Source organism: Miniopterus schreibersii (assembly GCF_964146895.1).
Source record: "Miniopterus schreibersii genome assembly, chromosome: 1".
Classification (NCBI taxonomy): domain Eukaryota; kingdom Metazoa; phylum Chordata; class Mammalia; order Chiroptera; family Miniopteridae; genus Miniopterus; species Miniopterus schreibersii.
In genome coordinates, this window is record NC_138101.1 from 3772827 (window position 1) to 3790227 (window position 17401).

At 43.9% G+C, this 17401-nt stretch overlaps 1 protein-coding gene across 2 annotated transcripts in view; it reads left to right on the forward strand.

The window, feature by feature from the left end:
* The first annotated feature begins 903 nt into the window (after nt 1–903).
* STX18 (syntaxin 18) overlaps nt 904–17401 on the forward strand; it is an 85945-nt gene continuing 69447 nt past the window's right edge. The window contains exon 1 of one of the 2 annotated variants that reach the window (XM_081131966.1): nt 904–1362. Coding sequence is in view for 1 of the 2 variants with exons in the window: in XM_081131965.1 (XP_080988091.1) it covers nt 1806–1973 (168 nt within the window). In the remaining variant the exon portion in view is untranslated. Of the gene's footprint in view, nt 1363–1664; nt 1974–17401 lie in introns of those variants that run through there. The other variant, XM_081131965.1, reaches the window with a different exon arrangement.

Sequence of the window (17401 nt, forward strand, 5' to 3'; positions counted from 1 at the left end):
ATCCGCTTACCTACCCTACCCCCCCAAAAAAACCCTGCACCAAACACAGTACTCACATTGAGGGTTTGGTGTAGCTCAGTCCCCTCCCACTAAAAAACCCTCCCCCATGGACTGGCCTCCTCCCTGGGTTCTAGTTTCCCCTCTTACACTTAATTCACTCCTGTTCACTACATTATGCACAGCTATTTACCTCTTTTCTACTCTGCCCCAGGCTTACCTTCACATAGTCAGACTCATTAGTGTCTCGGTTAAACAAAGGACCATTTAGGTAACCCAGAATCGTTGGCAGAGATTCTGTCATTTCTTTCGAATTTTCTTTCTCCATAGGAGGAAGAAACCTGTGTGGAAACTTACTTTACTCATCTACAGGAAGGCTGAAGCGGCTATAGTCTGGGTTCTCCCTCTTCCTTTCAGGTATATATGTCCTTTCTTGACATCTATTGTTGATGAACTTATTTAACACAATGGGTCTCAAACTTTTGGTCTCTGAATTCCTTTACACCCTTAACATTTAGGGCCCTCAATAATTTTTAACGTTTATTTACATGGTGTTTTATCTATCAGTATTTACCATATTGGAAATGAAAACAAAAATTTTAAATATTCAATTCAAAAACCAAAAATTAACATATTACATACTAACATAAGTGGTATCTTTTTGTGAAGAAAAAAAAACATTTCCAAAACAAACAAACAAACACCAGTGAGAATGGGATCCCTTTACAGTTCTGCAAATCTCTCTAAAGTCTGGCTTAATAGAAGACAGCTGTTCTGCATTCATTGTTTTGCAGAATCACAAGTCACAGCCTCTGGGAATTCAACTGTGTGCAGCTCAGGACAGCCAGAGCGAAGGCAAATAACATCTCAGCCCTGTGAAAACAACTCTTCCTCCTGCTGCCCGCTCTTCCACAAACGCTGTTGCAATGCACAGCCTCGTTGTAATCCTCTTAAAAAAAAAACCAAAAAAAAAACACTTGAAATCGGTGAGATCGTGAATTAAATCAGAACCGTGAGCCAAAATGTAGTAGGAACTCATTGGCTAATGCAATTTTATTAAGTATATTGAGAAACTGTAACACCGTCCCATAAACTCTTAGTGATCCTGCAAACCTGCGTCTGCAGAGAGCCGCTCACTGTAGGTAACACTGTTACAACCTGGATGGCTCGCTGGGCGCACGTGTCCTCTCTCGTTCTCACGGGAACGCGAGGAGCGAACTGGCCTCGGCGGCCGACGGCTGAGACCAAAGGCTTCCTGCGTCTCGCTCGGGCCGTGCACACCTGCTCTGCCGTCGCACTCACTGCACCCAGAGGGGCACCGTCCCCGGGCTTGGGCACCGTCCCCGGGCTTCGGCCCCGCACCAGGTGAGTCCTTGAGGTCAGAGGTCAGGCTGGGTCGCCTCCCGTCTCCCGCCCCCCGCGCGGCGGGGCGCAGTCGAGGCGGGAGCCACGAGTGGGGATGGAGACTTTTGGCTTCCCGATCCTCTCGCTACCGGGGGCCTACACTCCCCACGCGGGCCCCGGGACCTCCCTGTGCGGTGAGGCGGGGCCGGGTTTGACGGAAGGAGAAGCGAGCGCGGGTGTGCGCGCGTCTCGGGGGTTCGGGGAGCCGCGGGAACCGAGAGGAGGCCGGAACCTTTGTGCTCGCGTCGTCGCTGGCGGGCGGAGGCCGGAACCTTTGTGCTCGCGCCGCCCTGGGCGGGCGGAGGCGTGCAAGGACGGACCGGTCCTCCAGCGGCCGGGTGGCGCGGTGGTCGCCGGCTGCTGACGTGGGCCGGCCGGGCTCAGGGCTTTAGGTGCGGGGCACTATGGCGGTAGACATCACACTGCTGTTCCGGGCCAGCGTCAAGACCGTGAAGACTCGGAACAAAGCGCTGGGAGTGGCGGTGGGCGGCGGGGTCGATGGCAACCGCGACGAGTTGTTCCGCCGGAGCCCCCGGCCCAAGGGCGACTTCTCCAGCCGGGCGCGTGAAGTGGTGAGCTGGTTGCTATGGAAACAGCGGGCTGGAGGTGGGGGCGCACCCCGGACGCAGACCCCAGACCCCAGACCCGAGCCTGTCCCATAAGCGTTATGTGAAAGAAGCGCCTGGAGAAAAGCGGCCTGAAGGGGAGACAGAGTTGGTCCCGGAGGGCCCACAGCTGTCTCGGGAGGGAGCCGCCTCCTCGGGAAGCGCGGGGACGCCCTCCGGGCGGCTCTAGGGGGCGACTCCTCTGGGCGGGGCGGGGGGAGGCGCTCGAAATCTCAGTTCGCAGAGTGCGTGGGCTGCCCTGTAAGGTGATGAGTTCGCTGTCACTTGAACGCCGGGGAAATGTCCCCAGAGCCCTTTGCTTTTCGGTCGCGGCGCTGACCACAGTGTGTCTGCCTCCAGCGTTTTCTCGTCTCTTGCTCCCCTTTCCCTTCCCCCACCCCCCAGCATTGAGGTCAAAGAGCGCGTTCCTCTGACCTCTCCCTTCCCCTCGCCTCCTGCCGCAGGTTAGGGCTCGAGCTAGGGGCCAGTGCGCCTTGAGACTGGCTCCGGGCGATCTTTCGCGACCCTCCACGCCGCAGTCACCTAAACTGCTCTCCGTTCCCTGGACGCCGCCGGCTTTCGTTCAGGGGAGCAGGGGCCGTCTCGCGGCGGGAACAGTGCTGGGCTGGCGTCAGAATCGCCAGCGCCCGACCCGGCGTCGCTTAGTATATGGCTGTTGAATGAAAAAAGAAAACAAAAGGAAAAAAAAGGTGGTGTGTCTTCCCCCACCAACCTCTGTAAGGGGAGAGGGAATGTTTGTCTTACTCACTTTTGTATCCTTGGCACCATGGTGGGTGTTGTTTTTTTGTAGCTTGACGCTTACACAGTTCTGTGCGTAGTCTTCAAGATAGAAAAACACGAAATCACAGAAGAAGGTTCAGAGCTCTGGGAAGTGCAAGTAAGGAGCTCTGAAGCTTAAACTTAATTACTTTCATGGTAAATCCACTTCTGTTTGACTCACAGCCCAATACCTGGTACTTTGCAGACATATTTTTTAATGAATATGTGTGTGCACAAATTAATGAATGGCAACTTTCAGAGAATATTCAAGCATGGGGGGGAGGGGAATGCAGAGGATTGACCAGATGAGTCTATTCAGCCTATCAATATGCATCTATTAAGCACCAACCTTCTGATCAGCACTGTGTTAGAATAACACAATTTAAAAGGACTGGTGGAGGAAACATACATTTTAACCAAACAAGTGCCATAAAGCCTAGTAGATGTGTAGAGCACAGAGGAAATGTGTTCAGCTGTACCTGGGTGCCAAGACTGGCTGTATAGAGGTGATGATTCTTAAAACAAATCTTGAAAGAGGAATAGTTGGTTCCAGTGCCGACAGGGTGGAGAAGGGCATCTCAGGCTAAGAGAAGAGTGTGTACAAAGGTGTGGAGATAGGTGACCTTTATGCTCGATTTATATATACTCAGTGCATGTCTGCCCATTAAAATACAAACAAATTAGTAACGACATTTCAAATTTTGTGGGGATGAACTTATATCTGAACAGCTCTAAACAATGATGAATATGCCACTTTGCAGTGAGAGCTTGATTAGTTAAACTTATCTGGACTGTGGGACTAATGGGGACCTTGGGAGTGGAGAGAGGACTGGGACTTGATTTGGAAGACTTGCATTTGAACCTGGGTTCTGCCACTTAGAAGCAGGTGACGTGGGCAAGTCCTGTTACCTGGCCCTCAGTTTCCTTTTCTATAAAATGGGCATGATAAGGAAGTTATTAGAATTTTATGAGGCTGTGTATGTATCATAAAGAACCATACTGATTATTATTGTTCCCCTTCACCCCTTACTTCAACCCCAAACAGGCTGTTTAGACTGTTTTCCTCATTGGTGCCAAGCTATGTTCCCTAAACCTCTTAGTTTTCTTGTACTTCCATTTCTTACTTGCAAGGGGAACCAAGTAAGTGCGTGGAGGAATCAGTGAAAATCTGGTGCAGGTACTAATAGCATCGATGGTGGAGAGAGCAGCATTTCTCTGTCATGTTGAAACTCTGTCAGTAAGGACAAATGTGTGGCAAGCATGCAGCTGTTCTTCTCTTCCTGCCTGTGACCATGGAAGCCAGTGCTGATTTCCCAGCAGATCTGTAAAGCTCAGAATCCTTCGCAGCATTGTGCCCCAGACAACCATTACCAATTGTCGGGCCTGACATTCATGTTGAAATCTGCTTGACATCTTATCTGACGTATAGTAAAAATAGAACCTGTATACCTAAAGCTGAACCATGGGCTTTTTTCTTTATGTACTTAAAAAGATTTCTTAAATATATATATATTTTATTGATTTCAGAGAGAGGAGAGGAGAGAGATAGAAACATCAATGATGAGAGTCATTAATCAGCTCCCTCATGCACGCCCCCTACTGGGGATCAAGCCCGCAACCCGGGCATGTGCCCTGACAGGGAATTGTACCGCAGTCTCCTGGATCATAGGTCAGTGCTCAGCCACTGAGCCATGCTGGCTGGGCTAAAAGGATTTTAAGTTCATGTTGTATAGGCTTCTCATTTTATAGGAAAACTAATACCCGGGTAAATGAAATGACCTGCCCAGAGTCCTAATATCTGAGCTCATAGGACAGAGCCAGAAGTAGAAGCCAGGTGTTTTAATGCTATTTATTATGCCCCCCACTTCCGCCCATCCTCCTACCTTTAATTTTCATTATAATTTTAAACCAAAAATTCAGTTATTTGGCTTTAGAATGGCAGTAAGTCTTCTTCTTAAGTTAATACTGAATTAATAGCTGGAGACTGAATGGTATTTAGAGCAGAAAGACCTGAATTGGAATGCCTCTTACTGTATGAACTTGGGCAAGATATTAACCTCAGTTTCTTCACTTCTAAAATAGAGTGAGTGGGTAATAACAACCTTACAAGGTTGCTATGCAGATGGAATGAGAAAAGGTATGCCAGTGCCTGCATGAGCCTGAATTCTTTTGGTTGCAAATGTATTTTATTATTAAGATGTGGTTCCAATTTTGTCCTATTTAGATCTTGGAGACAGTTGAGTCTACAAATAAGATGCCCAGTACAGTTTTCCCTTGAACAGCCCTGGTTTAAACTGTGGGTCCACTTATACACAGATTTTTAAAAATAAATATGCAGTCAGCTTCCCATATCCATGGCCTCGTACCCCCCAGGTTTTGGTTGGAAAACGACATTTTTGATTGGAGGTTAGGAATCTTTTAGTGCAGAGGGCCAACTTTATGCACTGTTCTACACCATTTTCTATAGGGGACTTGAACATCTGCGGATTTTGGTATCTATGGGAGGTCCTGGAACCAATCCCTTGCAGATACCTAGGGATGACTATAGTAAAGTTTTGGGGAGTCAGAAGTTACACATGGATTTTTGACTGCACGGGATTTTGGTACTCCTCACCCTGATGCTGTTCAAGGGTCAGCTAGCTGCATGGAGATCTGAGGCCTGCTTCACAAATCCAGCAAACACTGGGCTGGGCCTTCCTTCACATGGTGAGAAATACAAGGCAAGTCAGCCGCACAGGACTGCAGATGGGGATAGAGACCACTAGGGCCCTTGTGCATGCCAGGCTCTTAGGCAGAGTTTGTCTTCTCTGTGTGCTTGCTTTCTTGAAGGAAATTCATCTTGGATAATAATTGTGTCACATGTTATAGAAGCATGGTTCTTTGGGATGGTCAGTTCATTTTCTCCTTCATGCCAAGGAAAATCCGCACTGGGTCAAAGAGTTCCCTCTTTCCTCAGCTTCTAGTTGGCAGGCCACCAACAATTCATTGTGTCACATACTGGGATGGGGCTGCTGAAACTGGTCTCCTCAGGGTGACATTATAAGTTAATTCTTCCTGTCCAGAGTCTGGTTCTGCCTCAAAAGCTTGAGAACCAGATTTGTCAACATGCTGAGGGTAGAATCATCTATAAGGACAGATACTGACTGAGCTCACACCAACTTGTGTTAGAATATTTAGCCCTATAACTAATACTCAGGAAGATACAAAATTTTGAAAATCAATTTAATTTTGAGCTTCTGCTAAAATAAATTGTTAAGGAACTCTGTTAAGGACTTTAATACCTGATCTCATTTAATTTTTCTTTGTGGGGGGTTAGAAATATAATACTGTGTGATTTTGCAATATTGATTGTATTATGAACAGTGTCATTCTAGAATTCACACACTCTTAGTGTTTGAGCTTTCTTTTTCCATGGAAATCCATATGGGCTCCCTCTGGTGGGTGAAGTATCAGTGAAGTCTGCAACGGTTAATTATGGCTTGTATTATGAAAAACTTCATGTGTTTAAAACTTTAGGTTTAAAGTTGACCTAAGAAGAGGCCCCTTCAGAACCTCTAATAGACAGTGAATGAACCAAAGGAGTGAAAGTCTGATGTGTTGAATGAACTCATGTCACACAGACATGAAAAGCTTGTGGCACAGTTGTAATTTTAAACTCAAAGCACTTTTTCCTTCCCAACTTTCAGGGTCTCAAGTGTATAAAACCTAGAGTGTGCCAGCTCCTACTTCTCCCAGTGTAACATGTGCCTGTTTATCAGGACTTTCTTCTGGAGCCCCTGAGCTGTATCCAACCGAGTCACATTATTATACAAATTCCTATTTACTTTTCGGCAGGTGATGAGAAAACCCTGGGGAATGTACACTTGCCTTCTGGTCTGAGTAGAAGTGACAGCAGCAGCATATCTTGACTCAGAGAAATTGAGAAAGTAATTAAAAAGCATAAGTTTGAATTATAAATACTTTTGGACTTTGCCATTAATTAACTGTGTGGTTTTGGAGAACACACCTAACTTTTTTGTTTTTGGTTCATGTTTGCTTTTCTTTCACATTTGTATTGTTTAATGTGAGGGGCTTTGGCTTGATAATCCTTAAGGACCTTTTCAGCAGGGGCTCCATGACTCAGTGCTCTACTCTCTAAAAGTCCCCAGGTAAAGATATATATATCCTCACCCAAGGATATGTGGTTATTGATTTTTTGAGAGAGAGGAAGGGAGAGAGAGAAACATCGATGTGAGAGAGAAACATCAATTGGTTGTCTCCTGTGCACGCCTCGAACGGGGATTCAACCCACAACCTAACTTTGTGCCCTGACCGGAAATTGAACCCACAACCCTCTGGTGTGTGGGAGGATGCTTCAGCCAACTGAGCCACCCGTCCAGGGTGCCGGATATATTTTTAAATGCTTTTTGCAAGGATAACTACCCAATCAGTGCTTTGTGCTATTCCCTCCTTCCCTGCCCCAAGTTCCTGTGTACTAAGAATTTTTCACCTAGATGAAAAAACTGAGTTTGTGTTTCAGAGTTGTCATTTGGTATGTTTCCACAATGTATTTGATTTACTAGTGATTATATGTTCTTATAATAGACTTTTATCAGTGTCCATTATATGTTTTTGAGGTTGACTAATTTTAAAATCTGATTGTAAAAGTGGTAAGAGCTCATGAAACAGAATAAAGAACATGAAGTTCACATATAATACTACTGACCAGAAAAAGCCACTGTCAGAATTTTGGTGTATATGTTTCCAGACATTTTTCCTGTTAAACAAAAACAGCATTTCTCTGTGGTGCTGTTATGTGGCCCTTCTTTTTATCTTTTCTTGCCTTTTTTACTTATAATGTATTATGGACATTTTCCATGTCAATACATGTTGTTCTGTGTCACCAATTTATTTGGCTGCATAGCCATTAAAAATAATCTCACAGTTTATTTACCTGAACCCCTATTGAAAGATATTTAGGCTGCTTTCAGTTTATCACTAATTTAAATAAACAGTACATTTTTACCAGATTTGTCTCAAATTTATAGATTTTTTTTTTTCCTTTTAGAGATTATAAATTCACCTTACTTGTGTGTTTTTTTCGTTTTTTTAAAAAATATATCTTTATTGATTTCAGAGAGAAGAAAGGAGAGGGAGAGAGAGAAACATCAATGATGAAAGAGTCATTGATCAAGCCTGCAACCCGGGCATGTGCCCTGACTGGGAATCGGACCCTGATCGCCTGGATCCTAGGTCGATGCTTAACCTCTGAGCCACACCTGGCCAGGCATACCTTACTCGTTTTTTTAACCTTTCCTCAGATATAAAAAGTTGGATGTCCTAGCACTGATAAAACGAATATACCTTTCATTTTGGGGACGTGTTCAGTGCATTGGAACCTGTCAGTGCTGGAGAAGCGTAGGAAAGAGGATGATAGGGGTAGACTGGTCATTAGGACTGGCGAGGAGGTGAGTGTGAGCGTGATGCCTCGGTGACAGCACTGGAGCCGCTGGCGGCCAGTGGGCACTCCGTAGCCTGCAGTGGGAAAGAAATGTGGGTTGCTTAATGGCTCATAGGTTGCAGGAGGCCTCCAGAGCTTTTGTTCAAAGTAGGTATACACAAATCAATGGCCGTCCTATGTCTAATTAGTGGCCACTTAAAATCTAATGAAAACATTTGCAGTAATAACAAAGCATTTCTGGAAACAACCTTAGTAAGAAATGAAAATATCCCCCTTGAGGAAAACTTCACAGTTTTGTAGAGAGATACTTGAATAGTTAAGGAAGCACTTTGTGTCCCTAGAAGGGAAGAAAAAGTGTTGTAAAGACATCAGTTATTCCTAAGCTCATTTGTAGATTTAATGCAGCTTTAATCCACATTTCGGCAGAACTTTTTCAAAAGTAGTTCTGAAATTCATGTAGAAATAAAGATGTGTGAAAATAGCTAATTAGTTTCTGAAGAAGAGTGAAAGAATGTGTGTGTTCTGTTGGGGGACCTAGCCTTGCCAGATATTAAAACATTTTAAAGCCAAAAAATAACATACGCATATCTGGGTCACTCAATGAAACCTGTTAGACCAGGATTGTGTGTGTGTACGTTTGTGTGTGTGTGATGCTCAACTTGATGAGGGAAGCATCATCAACCAGAAAAAGATTTAGTCAGTGATGATTTGGGGATAATTGGCTAGGACCAAAAAGAAAAGTATTTTTCTAAGGTCCTTATCTCACCATACACACATTAAATGTTTAGATGGACAAAAGATTTCATTGTAAAAGCAAAGCTGCAGAAAATGAATATGAACATTGACCTGTCTCCTGGAAGTGGTAGGTCTTTCCAAGTTTAAAATTAGCAGCAGTAGTCTCAGTAGTAATAACGGTGATGAATTTGATGATGATAGTTATGGCAGGTATCACAAGTACTAATTACAGAGAGACATGAGAGCATCAAGCCAAGTACAGAGAAATTATTAGGTAAATATGGCATATACTGAAAAGTATATCATAATACGGAAAAGATTGCTTATATTACCGTGTTAGGTTAAAAAAATTACCATCCAAACCAGGTACAATTAAAACTGTATACAAAAGAAAAAATCTCCAGGTGTGGAAATCACGATTAGAGGGGAGTACACCACAGTGTTAACAAAGATGGGATAGGGGTGATTTATTTTTCTACTTCTATCATCCTGAATTTCTTTAATGAGTGCATAATATTTTTGAAATGAAAAGCAGAACAGAACAGTAAAACTCTCGAAAGATGAGTTTTTATTGAGATGCTGTGGTAGGAAATGGAGAATTAATATCTTTTGATTAGAAAAATGTCATGAGTAAGCAATATCTAATTATATATTAAGTGCACAGCGGAGGGGGTCCCTACTTAAGTGAAGACTGTGATGAAACCTTTTGTAAAGGGAGTAATTTTCTTGTAACTCGGCTGGATTCTCAGTTCAGACTTCCTTAACTTTCACAAGAAAATCATCTACAAATGTTGCATGGAGGTCTTAGCTTTCTGGTTTTCATTCTAAAAAATAACAAACGATAATAATAGCTACCACTTGCTGAACACCTACTCTACCTGGTACTGGCTGAAAGCTTTATAATTGAGTTGACTATCCTTGCAAGTCAGGTGCCTTTACTCAGGGAGAAACTGAGGTTCAGAAGGCTAAGGGACCTGCCTAGGATGATGTAGCAGTGCTGGGAGTATGCCCTACACCTAGGATTGCCTGCCGCCTCTGCAGGCCTGTGAATGTGTGGGTGTGGGCATGGTGAGTGCTGTCCCAGGACTTAGGAATTGCGCTTCATTTGGAATTCCACAGGTCAGATCTCTGGTCGTTTTCTCCTTGGCATATTGTCAGGTCATTTGCTGTCTTTAGGGGCGTACTGTGGTCCATAAATCATATTCATTTGAAAGTGCCTGACTAGCTTTTGGGAGAATACAGCTGCCTCCAACCAAACTTTTTAAAGAATCAATGATTACCTTGTACAGATTTATTTATTTATTTTTCTGTATCTTAATAGTTAGTGTGTTTTAATAGTTAATGTAGTGTTGAGATATGCTTCTGGGGAGAAGGAGAAGAGATTTGTGGTTTTAGTTAGTAAATTATGGGCAAGAAGGCCCAGCTTAATTTCAATCCTCCCTTGAGGGTATTTTCCCATTGCTTTTTTTACAGAATGGGGGGAGGGAGGGAGACACATTGATTGGTTACCTACCCCACGCTCCCCATGGGGATCGAGTCTGCAACCAAGGTACGTGCCCTTGGCCAGAATCAAACCTGGGACCCTTCAGTCTGTGGGCTGAAGCTCTAACCACGGAGCCACACCGGCCAGGGCTCTATATTATATTATAGACATTCAGAAAAGTGTAATTCTTTTTTGTCTTTGGGACTCTGTTTTGTTACTTTGCTTGTTCATTCAACAGACATCTTACGGAGAACTTCAGAGCTGAGATGACTTTTCAGAATTGACCAGCGAGGCAGGGGCCAGGCCTTTAACCCACCCGTTGGCCAGCCATTGGAGGTGGGCTTCCCCCAGGGCAGGAGGCAGCTTCCTTCTGTTGTGAGCCATCAATAGGCAGTTCTGGAAGTTGAGGGAAATGAGGACCTCATTTCTGAAGGCACAGTTCTGCCACCCTACTTTTAGGGCTGTGTGGGGATTGAATGACATAACTGTGTGTAAAGCTGCTAGTGTTTATCTTGCACAGTATAGGTTCTCATTAAATAGCAACTACTTCATTATCACCTTATATTTGTTAAGTACCTATGAGTAAAGAAGGCATTTATATTGCCATTTGGGATAGAAAGATGAGTGAGACTTTCACCTGGCCATCAGTACACTTACAGTCTAGAAGAGGGCATTCATTCATTCATTCATTCATTCATCCATCCATTCATTCATTCAGTAAATATTCATTGAGCACTTGATGTAGACTATGAACTGTTTTTGCCCCTAGGGACAGAGCAAAGATGAGACAGAGTAAATCTCTGCTGTCACGAAGCTTATATTCTAACGGGAAACACAGTAAATAAGGAAACAGATACATAAAAATATTTTTGTCAGGTACTGATAAGTAGACTCCTAAGTATAAGACATACTCATATGTAATTAGAGAATTCTTAAGAAGAGGAACTTGAAAAATTCAGAGAGGTTATCCTGGGTGAGGATGAGAGGAGACTACATGGAGGAGGTGACATTTAGTTGGGCCTCATCGATTTCCACAGGTGGAAACAGAAGAGAGGCCGGGAACATGACAGAGACTGCGGAGTGAGAAAGCACAGGATGGGAAGCCCTGAGGAAAGCTCAGTGTAGCTGGAAGGAGGGTAAGAAGTAGGTAGTGGGTATGCCGTATCTTATCCCTGCCCTCCCTGATCCACTCTCCACCTTCCCTCTGCTCTTGCCCGAGTAGGCCGATCTCTGGAGTATGTGGCTGGGTTTCCTTGCTCTCTGACTTCTGATTGGCTTCAGCAGGAAATTGAAGGGCTGGAGGAGAGGTGTTGGTTTGGGAACTGGGTAGAGGGCAGACACCCAACCTGCATCCACGGTCCATGGCTCCGGTTGAGTTTCTGCCCACCAGCCCTCCAGTGTTTTCCCTGAGCATGTCAAGCATCCGTGGGTTACTATGAATTTAACCAATAGGCCGGTACCAGCCAGCCGTAGACAGGATTGCTTTGCAACCCCAACCCCGAAAGACAGGGCCACAGGGAATTCCTCCCGCGGGCAGGACTTTAGACAATACATCTCTGCCTTTTTATTTATGGTGGTTTTATAGAAGATATGTTTCTCCTTCTCTCCCTTTCTAGCTCAACATTCCAGTAGGCAAAAGTCAAGAATTTTACTCAAACAGATTTTCTCTTAGTGATGTGGCACTTTATGCTTTTTCCCCCAGATATGACCTGAAAGGTTAGAGATGGTAAATGGCTCTGGGGCATTTTTGACTCTCACGCTGGACTGGAATGGAACCTGTAACCCATTATCAGACTCTGAACCAAGCTGCCTTGTCTCTCTCCTGTTTTCGTTTCAGTGGAAATGTGTGTTTTTATTCTGTCAGTGGACAGTTTACATACCTAATATACCTAATATTAAGAGGGAATTATATAATGAATACTTGATGTGAAGGACTAGTTAAATACTTCAACTCCAAGGGATTCCATTAAAGTAACAAGGAAATTACATTTAATTTTAAATGGTAGAGAGATTTTTTAATGTTATTGCTATTAAGCATGTATTACACACACTCAGCCCACTTTTTGCAAATGAATTCCCAAAGCACAATTCATCTTTATATAGGTGGAAAGCAAACATTCTTGCAAAACATGTAGTTTGATGTCTTCTTAACTGCGGAGAGAAGCATACTTTTCCAAAGAATAGAATGTGATGGTTGATTGGAAAGTTTTGGAGTTACAGGCTTTTAGTTCTACCTCTTGAAATAAGAAAATATATATAAATGGGTCCCCAGATGAAGGCGTGGTGGGGTACTTTATAGCCCTAATTGACTCCAGACATAGAGGCCGCGATTTGTAAGCAGGCAGTGACAAGAGGAAGTTAAATCAAAATTAAATTAAGGGAAGGAATTAAAAAAAAAAGATATCAAGGAGAGGTGATGAATTTTCTGAAAGCTTCTAAATACCTATCTGTGGGCAAGTGGCAAGTCTGTGAGTATATCTCAGTTATGTCAAAGATGAAATCTGGAAACATTTCTGTCCTAAAAAGTACCTCCTCTCTTTTCTGAAAGTCTTTTTTATATTCGTTGGTTGGTACAATTTAGTCAGTGCAGACATATTCACCTCTATACTTTTCCATGACTCAACTGTCAGCAAAGATCAGTATCTTCCATGATGCACATGAAGTGATATTTTGGGAGGGTTGGGTTTTCTGTGTATATTTTGAGATTTTGTTGTAGTTCCAGCTCATGTAAATAAAATTCTAGGCACCAGAGCCTACCAGAGACTCAGCCACGCTGACCATGGCCATCTCTGCAGTTTCTGTCTCCCTTTCCTGACCCAAGGACAGGGACTGTTCCACTACCATGCACAAGCACAGAGCACGGAGTGCACACACATTCGTGAAATGAATTAAGTGAGTAAATGCCTGTGCTTCCTCTTTCTCTTCCATCCCACTTTGTGTGGGTTCAGACCTCACCACCTTGAGCCTGAGCTTGACAGTGCTGGAGCCATCCCCACAGCCCAAGCCAGGCCACTGTGCAGAAAATGTGCTTTTATGCTTATGCAGAAGAGCAAATGCGTTCATACTGCTCCCTCCCCACATGAATTCTTGCATGTTTGGCTGGCATTCAAAGGTCTTTATAGAGCTAGCCCTGCCCCCTTTTTCAGTTTTACATCCCCCACTTCCCGAATCATCCCTCCAGCTTTAGCCAGCTCCTCTATTCAAAGCCTCCCCCGCTTCCCTGCCTCCTCCTGTGTCTCCTGCTGTATCTCTTGCTTGGGTGCCTCACTTTCCTTCCTTACTCATATCCTGCCCATCTTTAAAGGTACTCCTTGTCCCATACTAATCTTCTGAGTTCAGATCATTTGCTGCCTGTATTGCTCATTAAGCAAGGAGCTATATGTGGCTGCGACAGCCGCTGCATCATGGTCTTGTTATTTGATGATTGCATTGTTGCTTAACTTTCAGAGTGCTGTCATGTTGTCTCCCAAACTATAGTGTTTACTTTTGAACATGGGGGTCAGAAAGGAGAGGGTAGGACTCTGACTTGATACTACTTTGTCTTTTCCTCAGTGGCTCTTGGAGCTGGTGTGACAGCATTTAGACAGGACTGTCACCACATTGTAACCACGTTTGTATTTTCAGTGCCTAGCACCATGCCCAGCCCATAGTGGGGATTCAGTACATGATACGTGACTACATGAATAAAAGACATTCTCAAACATTTGTTTACTAGTTTGACTGAAAGAATAACATAGATGATTTTCCCTCTTCTAAAAGCAGTAAAAATCCAGGTTTTCATTGAGCTTTTTCCATCATTAACAGTTCTCCTTAAAGCTCTTCTTCTTCCTGCCTTCAGCTTCCTACCAAAGTGGAAATCAACTTCCTCTCGTTCTTTTCCCGGTGAAATTGGAGAACAGCTGTTTAGTCACCTCCTTATAAATAACCCTCAACAAGTAAAATTGCCTCTAGGACTTGCTTTCTCCAGATTAAATTAGCCCAAAGCCCCCCCTTTTTTCTTTTCTTATAAAGGCCTTTTCAAAAGGAAGCATTTGTTATTTTTAATTTTTTTCCCAGCTTTTTATAAAACTTAATTTTTTTCGTAGACATGCCACAGGATAGCCCTGTGAGGGCCTGATTAGTGCTGCCTGGATGGAAGGCACCTCGAGCCTCCTTCTCTTGTTTTTGGAGTATCCTGTTGACTTTTTTTTCATTGCCTATCAACTATAACTTGTCCACTCTCCTGCTCCTTGTTTTTGTGTATGTGTGTGCATGTGTATTTCTCTAAATGTGTGGTGTGATATTCTTCCGCACACCCTAATTTGCTGTATTAGGAGTCTTATGGTTACAAATTACAGCAAACCAAGTGTAAATTGCTTAAATGATCAGGGGGATTTATTGGTTTGTATCACTGAAAAGTCTAGTGGTAAGAGTTAACCCTCCCCCAGCATGGCTGGACCCACGGATGAAACAGTGTCACCAGAGGCTCCCTCTGTTCCACCTTCGCAGTGCCAGCATCTCCTGTGAGGCGCCCCCAAGCTCTAGCCTCATGGGAGCTGGAGAGCTGCAGCACTGGGACCTACTTTCCCACAGTGCCCCACCAGAGGAAGAGAGAGGCTCTGTTCTCCTGATTCCGACAGAACCTTGGGTTTCTGTCATTCTCACTGGCTTACATTGTGTTGTATGCCCATCCTGAAATCCACCCGTCTCCAGAGGGGAAGGGTAAACTGCTCAGCTTGGTCTGCTGAGGACCATACACATGGCTGAGAATTGGGCAAGAATGATTTCCAAAGGAAGTTTGGGGAGCTATTTCTGGAAGAAGGGAGCGGTGGATGTGGGTGGCCAACAATAGATGTGCGTTGCTCTCAAATTGTGCCCTTCACTCCACTGTGGATAATTAATATCGCTTTGAACTGAGAGGTTTCTGAGAATGAATTCTTCATTCATTTAATCATTGTTTATTGAGCATCCAGTATATGCCAGGCATGCAACCTGGTGTTGGTGTACAAACACAAGTGAGACAGTCTCTGACTAGGAGAAACTCATAGTCCGGTGAAAAGAGATGAACAGGCAGGAATTAAAGCATATGGGAGTAAGTGCTGATGTCAGAGTATGTATGTATGTGTGGACACAGTGGTAGAAGTGAAGAATTCAGCGGGTGGAGCTCAGAGGGAGGGCTGCAGAGGAGAGTGAGTTTTGAGCTGAGCCTTGAAGCGTAAACGGGACTTTCTAGAATGGGAAAGGAAAGGCATTTTCCTGAAGGCCATGGCGAACCATCAAAGTTTTCAGCAGGGGCCTGGCAGGACCAGGTGTGGGTTTTAGGAAGGTGGTTCTACTGGCCATTGGGGGGAATTTGAAGTGAGGCGAGGGCCTCAGAGTAATTCCTGGGCAACAGCGTTTGAGAGGCCAGCAGCGGCTGAGGGGCTGTAGAGAAGTTAGGTATATATGTCCTTCCAAATAATTGCCTCTTCTTACCTTGATAAAGGAAATGTCACCTGGTTTGCTGCATGGACTCTGTCTGGGCTCTTCTACCTACTGGTGTGCCACTGTGGGCAATTACTTAACCTCATTCCCTGTTCTACGTGATGGACACAGACTAGTACCTAATTTTGGAGGCTACAATGAGCAAAGCACTTTGAAAGTGCCTGGCACATAGGAAGTGCTATAAAGTGTTTGATAAATAAACGCAGAAACCAGTAAACACGGCTGTGTGCTTGCATCTGTCTGTGCCTCTGCATCCTGGCCGGTTGATCTGAAATCCACAGTTAGCCTGTTTGAACATCAGTGCTCTACTCATCTGAAAACTCTGTGGCTCCAGTGCAGCAGCGCAACCTCCGGCTCCTTGAAGGTTTTTCAGAGTATTTATTGGATTATTTTTTTTCTAACGGCTATTAATGTTACCTCTGACTTTGATGTGCTTTTCTTTGTTTCTTCCACACTTAACATGTTTTTAAATTGTTCGTAATACCTCACAGCATACAGCTTTCCCTTCTGTCTCCTGTTTGTTTTTAAATGTCCTTCCCCAGAATCGTTCCTGAAGTTCTGGAATGCTGGGTTAGCTGCTCCCCCACACTTTGGCCAGTTCCTGGCATGTTACTTTTAATCAGGCTACTTTTCTTGTCCATCTGCAGGAATTGGCAGTATTTTCAGCTCCACCCCATTGTGGTCAGGAACGTGAACTTGCTGTCTTGTCGTCTTCCTCTTCCATTCTCCCAAGTAAATGTCTTGAACCGCTGATTAGATCTACTTGCCACAATAACATAAGCAGGCACGAAGCTCAAATCTGATTTAGAGGAGTATTGTACAGAGTCTGTTACTCCATTGAAGCGTTTTAAAGCCTAGGTTAAAATAGAGCAGTGTGCAGGGTGCGAGGAGTATGCTGCTGAATCTCTAACATCGTTGAACTAGACAACATCGTGTGTGTTCATTTCTAAATAACTGGGTGGGTCACTCTTTTATTTATTACGAACACAAACACCGATGCTAACAACTGACATGTGAAAGGAAAACAGGCAATAGTGATGAAAACCATTTAATGATTAGTGAGGAAACAAATATTGTTTAATGAAAATAAAAACCATGTCTAAAGGGCCTAATGCTGACTTTTGGAAATGTGACCATGTTGCGGTCGGCCGTGTACCCTCTTGTCCCGTACAGTAGATATTGTTTAAAATTGCCTGGGAACTGGAGCTTGCAGTTGTGAGCCTGGAATGTCCTGCAGATAATTAAGTTGTGGTCAGGCTTTGGAAAAATAAAAAGTTCTCGAACTATGATTTTATAAACATGCTACAATAACATTTCTTTATATTTAACAGTTTCTTATAGAAAGCTGATACTCTCATGAGGCATTGATTAAAGGTAAAACATCAAGAAAGAAAAAATATTAAATTAAAACTTCACTTAGGATGTTGACAGTTGGCTTGTAATATTAAACAGATGTGTATGTTCCTGGGGATATTCTTCTTTCTGAGCTGGATT